A 13,567-nucleotide genomic window follows, 5' to 3' on the forward strand; every position below is an offset into this window, starting at 1 on the left:
ACGTTTGACGACTGTTGTTAATGTTTGACGACTTTTGGCGACGTTTGACGACTGTCGGCGACGTTTGACGACTGTATGGAGACGTTTTACTGTCGGCGACGTTTGACGACTGTATGGAGACGTTTGACGACTGTATGGAGACGTTTGACGACTGTCGGAGACGTTTGACGACTGTATGGAGACGTTTGACGGATGTTGGCGACGTTTGACGAATGTTGGCGACGTTTAATGACTGTTGTTCACACGTTGTATCTCGTTAATATGTTGTTTTAATAAAACAAAAAGGGAACAAGTGCCTGAATTTAGCCGGCAAACTAGCCACTAGTTAACGTTACACAAACGTTACACATACATGTTTAGGACTGAATCACTCTCGGGGTGACAGCGACGCTGCACGGACCCTGAAGGCAGCAGCGGCGACCGCATGTTTCCGGGCTAACGTTTTAGCTCTCACCGTTTCTAAGTCGGAGCTGGAGATTTCCTTCTCCTCCGCGTAGTCCGTGACTCTCTCCAAATCCGCGGCACCGCTGTCATGTTTCCGAGGCTTCTCTGCCGGTTTCCCGGTGCAGTTTTCCTCCGCTTCCAGGTCCAAATCGACGTCTCCCTCCGCCGCCATGGTTGCTCGAAATGAGGCCGGAACACAAAAAGAAAACGAGGAAGGTTCCTAACTGTACATCGGAAGAAATACGGGGTAGTACCCGGAAAAGAAGCAAAGGAAGAGGCGGGAGGAGGGGGGGAAGGAGGGGGGAAATACTCGGCTGCGATTGGCTGCGCTGGTCGTCAAACGACGCGTCATCAGTATCTAACCGAAAGAGACGTTGAAAAACACTCGCGCGAACTCAAACGTGAAACATGGCCAGATTTGACAGCAGCGCCGACGTGGAGTGTTTTATTAAAGGAATGGAGGACGAGTCTCAGTCCAGGTTCATCACGTTGTCTGTGGACCGCCATTACAATGACAAAGGTACAGAAAAGAGAGAGCCGGAGACCAGGGAGGAGGAGGAGGGGACGGCTAGCTGGGTAGCAAACAAAAAAAAGGAGAACTGGTGATGTGTTGTGGTTTAAGAAAGAAAAAAGTCCGGAGTAATAATAATAATAATAATAATAATAATAATAAAAATAAAAATAAATAAATAAAAAGATGTCGGTGTGGGTATGATGTGTTCTCCAGATTGGCACCCTTTGCCCGTGAACCGGGTCTACTGGCAGTGGGCCGGCGGCTCCGGGATGCCGGCCATCGACTTCACCGGGATCCCCTTCATGTTTGTGGGCTCCAAGAGGCTCGTCTGCCACCAGGGCAAAGACCTCGCGGTGGCCCAGAAGCAGAGGTACGCAGAGGAGAGGGCGAAAAAGATGGTGAGTCTCTCCATCCGTGATTTATAGGGTCATTCAGTTCATATCCAAAGGTGTTCACATCCAAAACGTGTTATTTAAATGAGCTTTTATTTTGAAAAGCGGTATCACCACGTTAGCGTGGTCAAAATTACACTTCAAATTAGTCGTATAAAATAAGTAAATAAAGAACTGCATAATATAAATAACTTGTGTTGTGATTTGGTGCTATATTAATACAACTGAATTGTGAATCTGTTACAGTTACTAAGAGAAAATATGTTATTAAATTACAGTTAATATTCAAAATGTTGGTGATTACAAAGGTGTTTACTTCCAAATATATTATTTTTTGGTAAAAAGCGCATATGTATAATTTAATATTCATTACGTTGCTTTACATCTTTTTGCCTCTTGTGTCAAAATGTATTAATTCAATTTCTTTTATTTTGAAAGCAGTATCACCACGTTGGCTTGGTCCTAATACACTTTACAAAGAAAAAAACACCATTATAAAATAAATAGGAACAAAAAAGGGAAGAAAAGTGTAAATAAACACAAAGAAGGCCAGCAAATATAAACCCAAAGTTATTCCATCGTGGTTTTGCAATTTAAAAGTGCAGTGAGAAACAATCTGCTTTTCAAAATAAAATAAATTTAATTAATTGATGGAGTCGGAAGAGGCAAAAAGATGCAAAGCAAAAGACTGAATATTAAATTCTACATAATTACCAACATTTTGAATGTTACCAAATCATTTTGTAATGTAATGTGATCTGATCTCAGTAAAGACCGTATGCAGTCGATGGATAAACACAAATCATTCTTCCGTTCCTTCTGTAATTTTTCACGTCGCTCAGATTATGGACAGCGGCTTCGGCAGCCAGAGGTCAGCCAGAGAAACCAAGAAGGTCGGATGTCCGGCGGCCATTTCCATCAGCAAGATCGCAACGTTCCCCAAGTTCAAGGTTGGTACAACGGCCGTTATCAAGCCTCCAGTTCGGATTTTGTCCGGCGCCATCTTTGCTGGTTTGGAGCGGGAAATGACCATATTTGGGCGAGCTGGTTCATTGCTGCTTGCTGACTGCTCAGGTGGAGGACAACAGCGAGCGGAGTAAGAAGACGGCCTCCAAGCTGCTGCGAGGCGCCCTGGAGAGAGATCCCATCATGTGGAGGACGTCCTACGTCGTCAGCCTCCCCAGCGCGCACGCCGGTCACACGCCGGGAGACGCGTTCGAGCAGGAGACGTCCCGCCGCCGGAGGAGGAGGAAGACGGACCTGAGGAAGAAGTGCCTCGACCTCGCCCGACAGATCGCCGACCGGATAAACGTCACGGAGGACCGGGACGCGCTGGAGGAGCTGTCGGAGAAGCTGAGCGCGCTGCTCGGAGACCTCGCGGGGAAGGGGGGGGCGGCCGGCGGCGGGGGCGGGGGGGAGGACGGAGCGCCGCTCCACCTGCAGGTGAAGAGGGTGCGAGTGTCGTCGGCCATCTTGACGCTGTCTCAGAGGACGGAGGGGCGGAGCCCCGAGACTCAGGAGGAGTGGGTGCTCATACAGGAAGCGGGTGGGACGCCCACCAAGTGCTTCCCCGTAGACCCGGCGGTAACCAATCAGAGGACGGACACTCGGCTGTAGTGCACCTCCCCCTCCCCGCCCCCCGCCCAGCTTCACTGGCCCTGATTTGTTTGTTTGTTTTGTGTTGTTCTGTTTACGAAGTCATTCCCTCGTCCATGCGCTGGTCACGTGTATATATATATATGTGAATATTTTAAATCATTTCTATTATAATCCCGTGTAAATTAGCCACGTTACCGTTTTATTTACAGGGTCAGAACATGTTCAATATTCGTCCTGCAAACAGGAAGTAAAGGTGATTTTCTCTGATCCACACCGTCACCGACAGACTCGACAAAAAGACGCTTCTCCTTTTCACTTTTAAAACTTCCACGTCACACAGCCGACATTCAGCACTCGGAGGTTTTCATAGGAGAGAAACCAGAACCAGAACCAGCTGAGATGTGACGCTTCCAAGCGGATTTTTGCTGTCGAACTACATCCCATAATTATGGAAACAGCAAACATCAGAAATGCTCCTCAAAAATAAATAAGCACCACAAACAAATACTTAATTTCTTTCACTTTATGGGGTTTTATCATTTCTAAATAAACCCAAACAAACAAATGATTAATTAATTACTTCAATCATTTAAGCGCAACCACTCGCTTCAAAAATAATTAAGTAACATCAACTTTAAAAAGTTAAGTCCACTCTTTTTTGATTCTACTTAAAACTTCAATTATTACCGGCCTGAAAAATATTCAGGTAAAATCAACGTACCTGTTTTTACAGTGCGATAGAGAAGAAATACGTTAGGAAACCCTTAAAAAAAAGATGTATTAATTCCAAGTGTTAAATAAGAACAAAGAAAGAAATAACCTGAAACAGTGAAATGTTCAACCCTATATATATATATATATATATATAGAGGGGACGTGAGGTGTTTCCAGGTGATGAAGTTGCATTAAAGACAATTAATATCATTATGTGTGATTTATGGCGTTATTTTCTGAGCGGTGGGATTACGTGTCCGGCTCCTTCTCGTTTCTATTCCCGTCTGTTTGCAGAGTTTTACAGATTTCCTGCGTCTGCAGCCTTTCTCCAGCCCTTTCAGTGTACCTGAGCTTCGTCAATCCGCCCCGCCGTAATCAGATTAAAAGACAAGAAGCCGGTTTTCCTTCTTTCAACCCTGAGCTGGGACTGAAAACCAGGTCTCACGGATATACAGGGGATGTGTCTGTGTGTGTGCGTGTGTGTGTGTGTGTGTGCGTGTGTGTGAGATTGACAGATCGATGGATTGGCCGGATGAATGACAGCGGGGCCGGAGGAGAGGAGTCGCTGCCGTCGTGGCAACCCTTTCATCCTGCTCTATGATTGACAGGTGTGTGTGACATTGAACTTGGGGCCTGTGAGGGGACGCGATGACGGGACGCCAGCTTCGAGCTCAGGTGAGACTCTCCAAAATAAAATAAAAAAACACCTTTTCTTTGTTTTTGTTTTAGATGCCGAGATGATAAAAGTGTGACAGACTCTCTCGGTGTGACAATAAATAAACAAAAGGTGACAAAGGAAATACCACAAAAAACTTCTTTTTTTTGACTTTTTTTTAGGGGCTTCACACACACACGTACTTATATGCAGTTAGAAGAATATTTTTAAATATGTTAATGCCTGTTTTTTGTTCACAATTATATTTTCTCCTATAAATACACATTTTATATCATTAAAACTCCGTTTAACTTTATTCCCATTTGTCACCTGTTTATATGGCAGCTTCCACTTCAGACAAAGTCTTATTTAAAATATAAAAACATGTTTTAGATGGTTTTTTGCTTGTTGCTACATTTTGTTTCACCAATTATGAATAAAGTTGAAATAAGATTACCTGCATTTTGTAGTCTCCAACTTAAGATGCTGAGTTGAATGAAATTGAATGTAGGGTTGATTTTATTGCAGATTCTAATCATACTTGAATTTTTTTTGTAGATTCAACTGAAGTCCACTCCTTTTGGCATTTAAGTTGAATTCTACTTAAAAAAAAAAAAAAATAATTAATTACTTCAATCATTTAAGCGCAACTACTTGCCTCAAAAAGAATTAAGTAACATCAACTTTAAAAAGTAAGTCCACTCTTTTATGTATTTAAGTTGATTCTACTTCAAACTTCAATTATTACTTACCTGAAAATATTTAGGTAAAATCAACGTATCTGTTTCTTAATCTTGGATTTAATCTTTAATAGGAAGTTAAACACATTGTTTAACAGACAGAAGTGTCATCTTTTATGCGTTTTTTTTTTTTAAAGGGTCTGCTGCTGATATTTTTTTACAGAATATAATAATATAATAAGTTTCATAATTAATAATATTAATGGTCACTGTTGTGGCAGGAAATGAAACCTCATATTTGACTAACTTGAACAACAAAAAGCAGAAAAAGGAGTAAAACGTATGAAAGAAGTGACGACAACCTTCAAAAGGTTTTGTACAGTGAAACTCCCTGAAATATGAAAGTACACATCTAGACTGGGGGTGTCCACATATTTTTGACCATGTAGTGGTAACTCCTAAAAATATAGATTCATTTTAAGGTGTTTTAATGTTAAAATTAAGATTTTTGGGGAAACAAGCTTTTCAACCAAAGTCCAGCCATAAATATGCAAATTTAAGAAGGATGACTTGATTCATTAATAATCCGTCCTCGGTGTGATTGTGTGCACTGAGTCATGTCACAGTTATGAATGGGCGCATTGTGTTTTCTATGGGAAGGACTGCTGTTATTGCAGCTACACGTTTAACTCTTTTACACCTCCCAAGCTTTTTTCTTTTGTTTTACCAACAGAATCTGGAGTTTAAGTAAAATTAGCTTCATCTCTACCGGCTGCAGCGTAAAAGTGATGTAAAAATACGTCCATAATTATATCCAGTAAAATGTAGTTTACGGTGCTGTGAAATGAGATTGTAGATTGGACACTTCATCTCTTTCTGCAGTCACCGTTTCCACCTGATTTTACATCCCTCCATTTAAGCATCTCTCAATGTTAGCATTTGTCTGAAAAATGTAGTTCGATGGATTCGCAATTTTCGCTTAAATTTTTTTTTTTTTAAATTGCCCTTCATTGAATTGCTTTACAGTAAAATGGGAACTCTTCTATTTCCACACTTCTTGGCAAGTCGGTAGTTTAACTCACAAAAAGTCCCAAATGAAGAATGACAGGATAATTTTTCTTGTTCTCTTTTTTTTTTTTTTTTTTGGTAAACAAGGTTTGGACCGCGGCCAACGATTATTGCGCAATCCTATTGAAACCATAGATTGAGCGCTTTCGCTCAAGCGGCGATTTGCATCCGCTAATTTCGCCTTTGTTTGTTCCCTTTTGGCACTTCCTCCTCTCCCACCGGGCAGCGGCAATTATCCCGGAGAGAAAGGGGGCCCCCAGGAATGCCGGGCCGCCGCTGACCGGGCCGCTCGGAGCAACACGTGTTTTTATGGCAAGGGGCTGATTGGTTTACACCCGGAGGCCCTAAAAAAAAAAAAGCAAATCTATTTTATTCTTATAACTTTTATTTGACCCACAATACAATGTATGAAACAGCATCTCTTTCTGGTTGTTTTTACGTCTCTTTGCCTAATTTAGGTGGTTTTGCTTCTGATTTTGGTCACTTTGTGGTCTTTATTTCTTCTCTTCCACGTGGTTTTGTGGTCACTTTGTTAATCTCTCATATGTCTGAGGTCCTTTTACTTCTTTTTTTTTTAAGGTCACTTGACATCACTTTATAGTTGCGTTGTGTCTCATATTAGTAGCTGGAAGTGTCTTTGTGGTCATTTTGCTCATTTTTCATGTATTTGTGGTCCAGTTGCATCTGGTTTTGGTCCTTTTGGGTCTTGTTTTGATCCAGTTGCATGTTGCTTGTGTCCTTTTGTATCTTGTTTTAGTCCTTTTTTGTCTTGTTTTGGTCTTTTCGTGTCTTTATTTGAACACATGCCCCCCCCGTCCTCACGCCTGTTCCTCAATCCATCCAATGGGTGAAAGTTGGGTTGTGACTGCTGGTTAATTCGGTAGAAATCCCTCTGTGACACAGTGTTTGTGTTTCCCGATGGTTGGCACATGTCCGGCCTCGTACTACAAAAAGCTGCTCTTCTGCCGCCGTCCGCCTATTTAATCCTACTCTCGATTTTCTCGAAGGTTCTGGGAGACTCTCCGTTCACTGGGTTTGTAAGTCCAAGCCTCTTAGTCTCGCCTGCATCAAAATAACCTCTGACATTTCCACTTAATTGAACCTCCTTGTCTGTGTACTCGGTTCTTAGAAAGCGAATCAAGGTGCGTCTCCTGAAGAATTACTGGAGGCTACGAGATTTCTGGCAACCGCTGCGTTTAATGAGTCTCAAAGAAAACAAGTCACGACATGAAACCACAGCAGCAGATGGGAAACTGTCACTTCTTGTTTTCTATTTTTTCTCTACAGACCGTCAAACATCAGATAAACAACAGCTCTGGATTCATCTGCCAAAATGAGCCCGTTTCCAATTACAGACGATACACAACCAAACCCATTAATACACTTTCCTGTTTTCTACTTTTTCTCTACAAACGTAAAACATCAGATAAACAACAACCACATTAATGTACGAAATGAGTGTTTCCATTTAAATTACAGACGATACACTACGAGGCTAATTAATACACACAGCACATAATAATATCAATAACATCTTGAATTTTAACTTCATTTTTTAACAATATAATTCCTGTTTACAAATAAATAAAAAAAATTCTTTTTAAATATTGTTAAATGTTGTTTTGTATTTACTTCATCAAATTGAATGCCGTCGGTTTAATTTCAGAGGACAAACAGACAGCTGCGAGCGTAAGTGGCTCGTTGCCGTGGCGATCACCTGCTGGTTACTCTGAACTCCACTCGGGGCCTTTTTTTTTTTTTTTAAGCGTTTAATCCGATAGCGACAGCGTTAATTAAAGTTCAATGTAGAGGAATGTCTGAGATGCCGTTTGATTGGGTTGGACGGCTCAGGGAGAGAGAGAGACAGAGAGAGACAGAGAGACAGAGAGACAGAGAGAGGCTGCAGCTGCTAACGTCCTGTCTGGGTCGGTGAAGGTCGTCCTGACTGAACGACGGCGGGATTATCCCGCTGCCGCTCCGCCCCGCACACTAACCCAAATCCAATCTGACTCTCTCTTCGTGCACTCGGCGCTTTTTTAACAGGACAAAACGTCGTTTCACTTCACCGCAGGCGCTAACGGACGGGAGACGTCCATACGGCACGTTTTCCCGCCCAATTCTGACCAGCTGTCGAGCACCTTATTTACACAAAACAGAGAAAAAAAACTATTCGGTGTTTTTACACACAAGTTTTGAATAGAAATTCAAAAGTTTCAGCAAAGGCGTCACCGACATTTAAAACTCTGAAGAATCTGCAGGGTTTTCACTGCAAATGAGGGAAAACTGACATTGCAGAATGTCGTTTTTTTTGTTTTTTTTTTAACTGAAAGATCTGCTTTTTAATATCTAATATCTGAGCTTTTAAAATTAATCTGTTTCAAAACATCTTTTTTATTTGCACCAAAAAAAGGATTAAAATCAGAACACACGCAAAAACAAATACTGTACTACAAAATCTTTCCGGAAAAACTGTACACGGCAAAAACGTAAAATAGACACGCTTTGCGCTGTCTCGGCGTGACAGTTACACGTTTTTACTGTAGTGCAGCTTGTTTGGATGCAAAATTGGATTTAAAACTTCTCTACAGGATCGTAGAGTGAACTGAACAAACGACATGAGAAATACTTATAAAAGTACACAGACGGCGGGAAAAGAACCTGGACCGGGTTTCTGTGAAAGTGTCGGGCAGCAGCAGCATCCTCAAATCCCACTGGGAATTGTAATTGTTTAATTTTTGGATTAAAAAAATCTGGATTAAAAGACCAGTTATTGTCCAATCCCACTCTGCTCCTATGTTGGTGGTGGTGGTGGGGAGGGAGGGAGGGACAGATGGGACTGACACATGGTCCCTCTCGTCCTCCTCCTCACCTCCTCCTCCTCCCCTTACAGACTCTCTGCCTAATCTGAGCTGGTAGGACAGGAGGAGGAGGAGGAGGAGGAGGACAGCACCTCTCTCCCTCTTTTTTTTTTTTCTGGCAACAGCCGACACAGCCGCAGAGCCAAAGCAACCGTAAGGACATGGGCCGAAAAACCCCACTTGATTCCCCTGCAGAGGCTGTGAACGAGAGCGACTGAACCCGGCGCTCACGGTGAGAGTCCCGGCTGCTGCAGGGGGTGGTGGAGCCCGGTCGGACCGGATTTACCGCTAATCCGCCATAAAAGGAGCGTTTGGGGACGAGACAGCCTTACCGGGGAACTCTGTGGCTTTACTTTTTTTTTTTTTCTTATTATTATTCCCCAACAGGGCCTGGTAAGAAGTTCTGGTTCCTTCCAGGGCCCCCCCGGCCCCCCGACCTCCTCTCTCGCTCTCTCTCTCTCTCTCTGAGCTGAAGAGGAGGATGTGAGGATGCCATCTTTGCAGGCACTCTGACTGAGAAGGAAAACAAAAACAAACAAAAGAAGTTGTTTGCGCTGGAAGTTAATGGCCAAATGTAGAGTGGTGGTGGCCGAGGAGAAGCAGCTGAACGGCACCATCATGTCGGCCACGCAGGGGATGAACCACAGCGGAGTCTACAACTACTTCCTCAACATGGTGGCCTATCAGGTGAGAGCTGACGGAGGTTACGGCTGGAGAGGTGTGATGCTGCAGTGTCACCTTATTAAAGGATTGTTTTGCATTCCTGACATTGATTTTTTTTTAAATTTATTGATAATAATAGAGCTGCTAGAGAAAGTTGATTATCTAAAAAAAGATGCTCAGATTTTGTTTCTTGTAAAAGTGGCAACACAACCATGTTAAAGTTAAAGAAAAAAAAAGTCGTAATATGGGATATACTGTGTGTATATTATAGTGTTGGGTTATGATTATTGTTGCATTCATGTACAAGCAGCATTTTGATACTCTAGCTGGCCATGATGCAGCATTTTTTCCCCCCATCCTCTAAAGATGTATTATTTGTCAACTATTATTCTGGAGAGTAATTCAGTGCTGTCAGATAACTGTAGCAAGTGAAATATTACCACAACCTGGATGTTCTCGAGTGCGGTGAACGACACGTATCATTAGTTCTTTGTGGTTGTCGTGCTTTAACCTCCAGTGAAGGATGTCGCAGGTTTGATGGCACGTCAGGAACAACCGCACAAATTTATCCAGGAAAACGTGTAACTGTCACGCCTAGACGAGGCAAAGCGTGTCTATTTCACGTTTTGTCGTGATACCGGGTTGCGTGGAGTCGAGTTTCAGAGGCCTTAATTTGTGGCGTCGTTTTATTGTCAGGTGTTTATGTTACCTTTTTGTTTACCACCTGTGAGTTAAAAAAGACTTTCTGTTAACTTTGTTGCTCCAGAAGTTTGGACTTGTTGATGTCAGAAAGAATCACAATATAGCAGTACAGATTTCAGGTCGATATGTAAAAAGTGTTTTTAATGGGTTTGGTCGAAATGAATGTAAAGTTTTATGTTTTATTAATATCAAAACAACAATCGGGGCTGACACATTTCTTAATTTCACAATATTTGTAGCACGTCAGCAGCTAATAATTTGGAGAACCACGTTTATATGACACACACTTTAGTTTTGGTTCATTAGCAGCTTCTTTCATGTATAAGTGACAAATATTTTACCAGCTGGTCAGTGTAATTTTAGGAAAATATGTCTGTAACGAGAGAAAACTGTAAATTTGTCAGGGACTATTTTCAGCCATGGATTAATACACATTTCATGCTCTAGACAATGTTTCCTGCATCAGGTCAGTTTGTGTGTCAGTTCATTGCTGGTTTGGGTATTTTCATTGGATTAGTTGAGAAGCAGAACAAACAATATACTTTAAAGTCGCATTAAACGAGATTACTTTTGAAAGATTGACTCTTATTAATGCCGCTGCTACGCTACGCTTTAGCGCATCACAGATAAACAGTTCAATGTTTAAATCACAAATGTAAACGCATCATACCTGACCAGGATCCAAACTTTTGACTCTCAGTCATTTTGCTTAATGATGATGTCTTAAAAGCATCTGAGACAAAAAGATTTAGTAAATGAGGCGTTCCACCGTCCTGTAGTTACCACTTGTGGACACAGGGGTCGCTGTTCTGCAGAAGTTACAAACATTTCTTTACGGATTTAGAAAAGATTTAAAGTGCGTCAGGACAAGACAACACCGGCTAACGTAAACAGGTTCAGTCAGTGAAAACGGTAACAGACGTAAACACATCTGTTGATCAGCTGATCGAAAGTGAAAATGTTAGACGTGCAAAATGTTTTTATTTTTTGTGCGAGCTTTGTATCAACAATGAATAATATAAGTTTTTGTGTAAAAAACCTGCAATATATTGATAATTGAATACAATCAAAGTCTCTTACAGGGAAGTATAACTTGGTCTATAGATTTTCAGATTTTGATTGCATGGCAGAAAATCACATTACAATCAGAAGCTTTATTCATAACTGTAAAGTTATATCAATCATATTATATTATCGCTAAAAAACATGAAAATGAAATAGAAATAAGTTGTAATTTTTACACATTCTTGTTAAAACCCTCATAAATAGCAAAAATAAAAACATCTAATCATATTGATAAATTCTGTAAATTATGACTTTTCCATAAATAGCCATACGCTGCAGGTCCTTTTCCCGATGTGTTATGTAAATTTGGATCACTGGTGCATTAAGGATGTGATCCATGCCGGATTAGCTCTCAGATTAGCTTCATTGATACTTGGAAAGATGGAGGAGATCTTATAATCATCTGCAGGACAACAAGTGGAGAAAGTCCTGGTTCCGTTTTTTATGGAAAAGTAAACTGTTTCTGATTTGACACGGAAGTCTGGTGGATTTTTCCAAAATAAAATACTTGAATTAGGAATGTAAACAAAGAACGCTGTTCTCATTTGATTATTCCTCAACACTTATTCTTCACGTCAGACCAAACTCTATTGGTCTGTCAGACCTAGAATACACTATGACCCACTCTTTTAGTTAGCTATTTTTAAATCTAAGTGATTATTCTGAGTTGACAGCAGGTTTAATCTCCCTCGCTTACCGTGACAACTTCTCTCTGTGATTAATCCTGTATTAAAAGACCTTGAACTAGGCCACAGGATGCACACCTTGCTGTCTGTGAGGTGGCTCAATAAAGGTTAGACGTTTTTATAATTCATACAAAGTTTTCCTTTTGTTTGTTTGTTGGGTTTTTATTATGACAAAGTACTGCGGAGCCAGTATTTTACACAGAAACTGGTTCATTTAATATGAAAAAAAGATGCTAAAATTTAAAAAAAATCATATCCTGGACTATTTGTGTTTTTCTTGAACATAATATCCAGTTAATGTTTCTGAAGTCCTGCATGGAGAGGTGTTGACGGTAGCCTTTAAAGTGTTTGTTTCAAAAAAGTTGGTCGTTTTGTGGGGTGATTTGTAGTTGTAACATTATCTCCAGTCATAATAGAAATTTTCAAAATAAAAGTTGCCTCTCTTTGGGGTGTCAAACAATACAGTAATTTGTATTCATCAGGTTGCAATGCAAAAACAAACAGCGAACATGTAGAACAAGTTTCTTTTCAAAGGTATATATATATATATATATATATCTTTAAAAAGCAGGTAGATATCCAAAGCGTGAAATAGACACGCCCGTTCATGACAGCAAAACGTGAGATAGCCACACTTTGGGCTGTCTAGGCATGAAAGTTACACGATTTCCTGTCATGGACGAAAATGAAACCTATTGCGTTGAGCCACATCATTTACAGGAAAATTAAACTTTTTGCGAAAACACACATGGTTGAGGTAAAAAAAAAAATACTCAAGAAAAACATGATCACCTCCTGGATTTGAACCTCATTGTCCCGTAAAACAGTCTGTGACTAACTGCACCAGGCCACCCCTCCTACCTCCTGATGCCATCATATGTCATTTTATTTGGTCTCAAAACCTCAGTTTTGTTTCTGGACCTTGGTCACTTTTACATGCTTGTAAGTTTCATGCTTATGAAACATGTAACTTTCCCGTTTAGACAGCCCAAAGCGTGGCATTATCACGTTTTAATGTTGTGGGCGGGCGTGTCTATTTCACGCTTTGCCGCGATACCGGGTTGGAATGAGCTGATGCGCTGCAGCAGCGTGGGGAAAAAAAGTTCAGCGGACTCAAAAAATTCAACATCTCTGTGAACCGTTTAATACTTGAAGCGAACCACGGAAAGTTTGAGCAAACTGACCCTTTAATCATGTTTTACAGGATCAGATCATTTTTGAGCTACTGCACATGATTAAAGATCTATTTTTTGTTCAGTTTTCTCTTCAATGAGAAGATGTTGGATAATCTTCTCTGCATTATCCATCAGATTATGCACTTGCATGAGATGAGTAATAATATATCTGGATCCACCACAGCAGCACTCAGGGGCATGTATTCATAAATCATCCTGTGCAGTGCTCAGCCGCGGATTCTGAAAATCACCAGGCGTTTCACAAAGTAAAGTAGAAAATACCTCCACTGAATTGTTTTGTTCCACCCCGTAACACAGTTAATCTTTTGACCCTGATAAACCAGATAGACCT

At 41.1% G+C, this 13,567-nt stretch overlaps 2 protein-coding genes across 3 annotated transcripts in view; one reads left to right on the forward strand and one right to left on the reverse strand.

Annotated features, from left to right (window-relative positions):
* Window positions 1–454: 454 nt before the first annotated feature.
* LOC138631173 (huntingtin-interacting protein K-like) lies at window positions 455–660 on the reverse strand (the record flags this gene model as incomplete). Its single annotated transcript, XM_069715959.1, has 1 exon — window positions 455–660. A coding segment is annotated over exon 1 (162 nt), but the record flags the coding sequence as incomplete, so codon positions are not given.
* A 142-nt stretch (window positions 661–802) lies between these two features.
* serinc4 (serine incorporator 4) overlaps window positions 803–13,567 on the forward strand; it is a 33,066-nt gene continuing 20,301 nt past the window's right edge. Inside the window, exons 1-3 of one of the 2 annotated variants that reach the window (XM_069715978.1) lie at window positions 803–964; window positions 1,172–1,356; window positions 2,193–2,300. In XM_069715978.1, the coding sequence (XP_069572079.1) occupies window positions 853–964; window positions 1,172–1,356; window positions 2,193–2,300 (405 nt within the window). In that variant the 5' untranslated portion in view covers window positions 803–852. Of the gene's footprint in view, window positions 965–1,171; window positions 1,357–2,192; window positions 2,301–9,401; window positions 9,612–13,567 lie in introns of those variants that run through there. The other variant, XM_069715979.1, reaches the window with a different exon arrangement.

The sequence above is a fragment of the Brachyistius frenatus genome, unplaced genomic scaffold (assembly GCF_029030835.1).
Source record: "Brachyistius frenatus isolate BFR_SWC_R1_liver_20210118 unplaced genomic scaffold, ASM2903083v1 Contig_150, whole genome shotgun sequence".
In the NCBI taxonomy this organism is placed as follows: domain Eukaryota; kingdom Metazoa; phylum Chordata; class Actinopteri; family Embiotocidae; genus Brachyistius; species Brachyistius frenatus.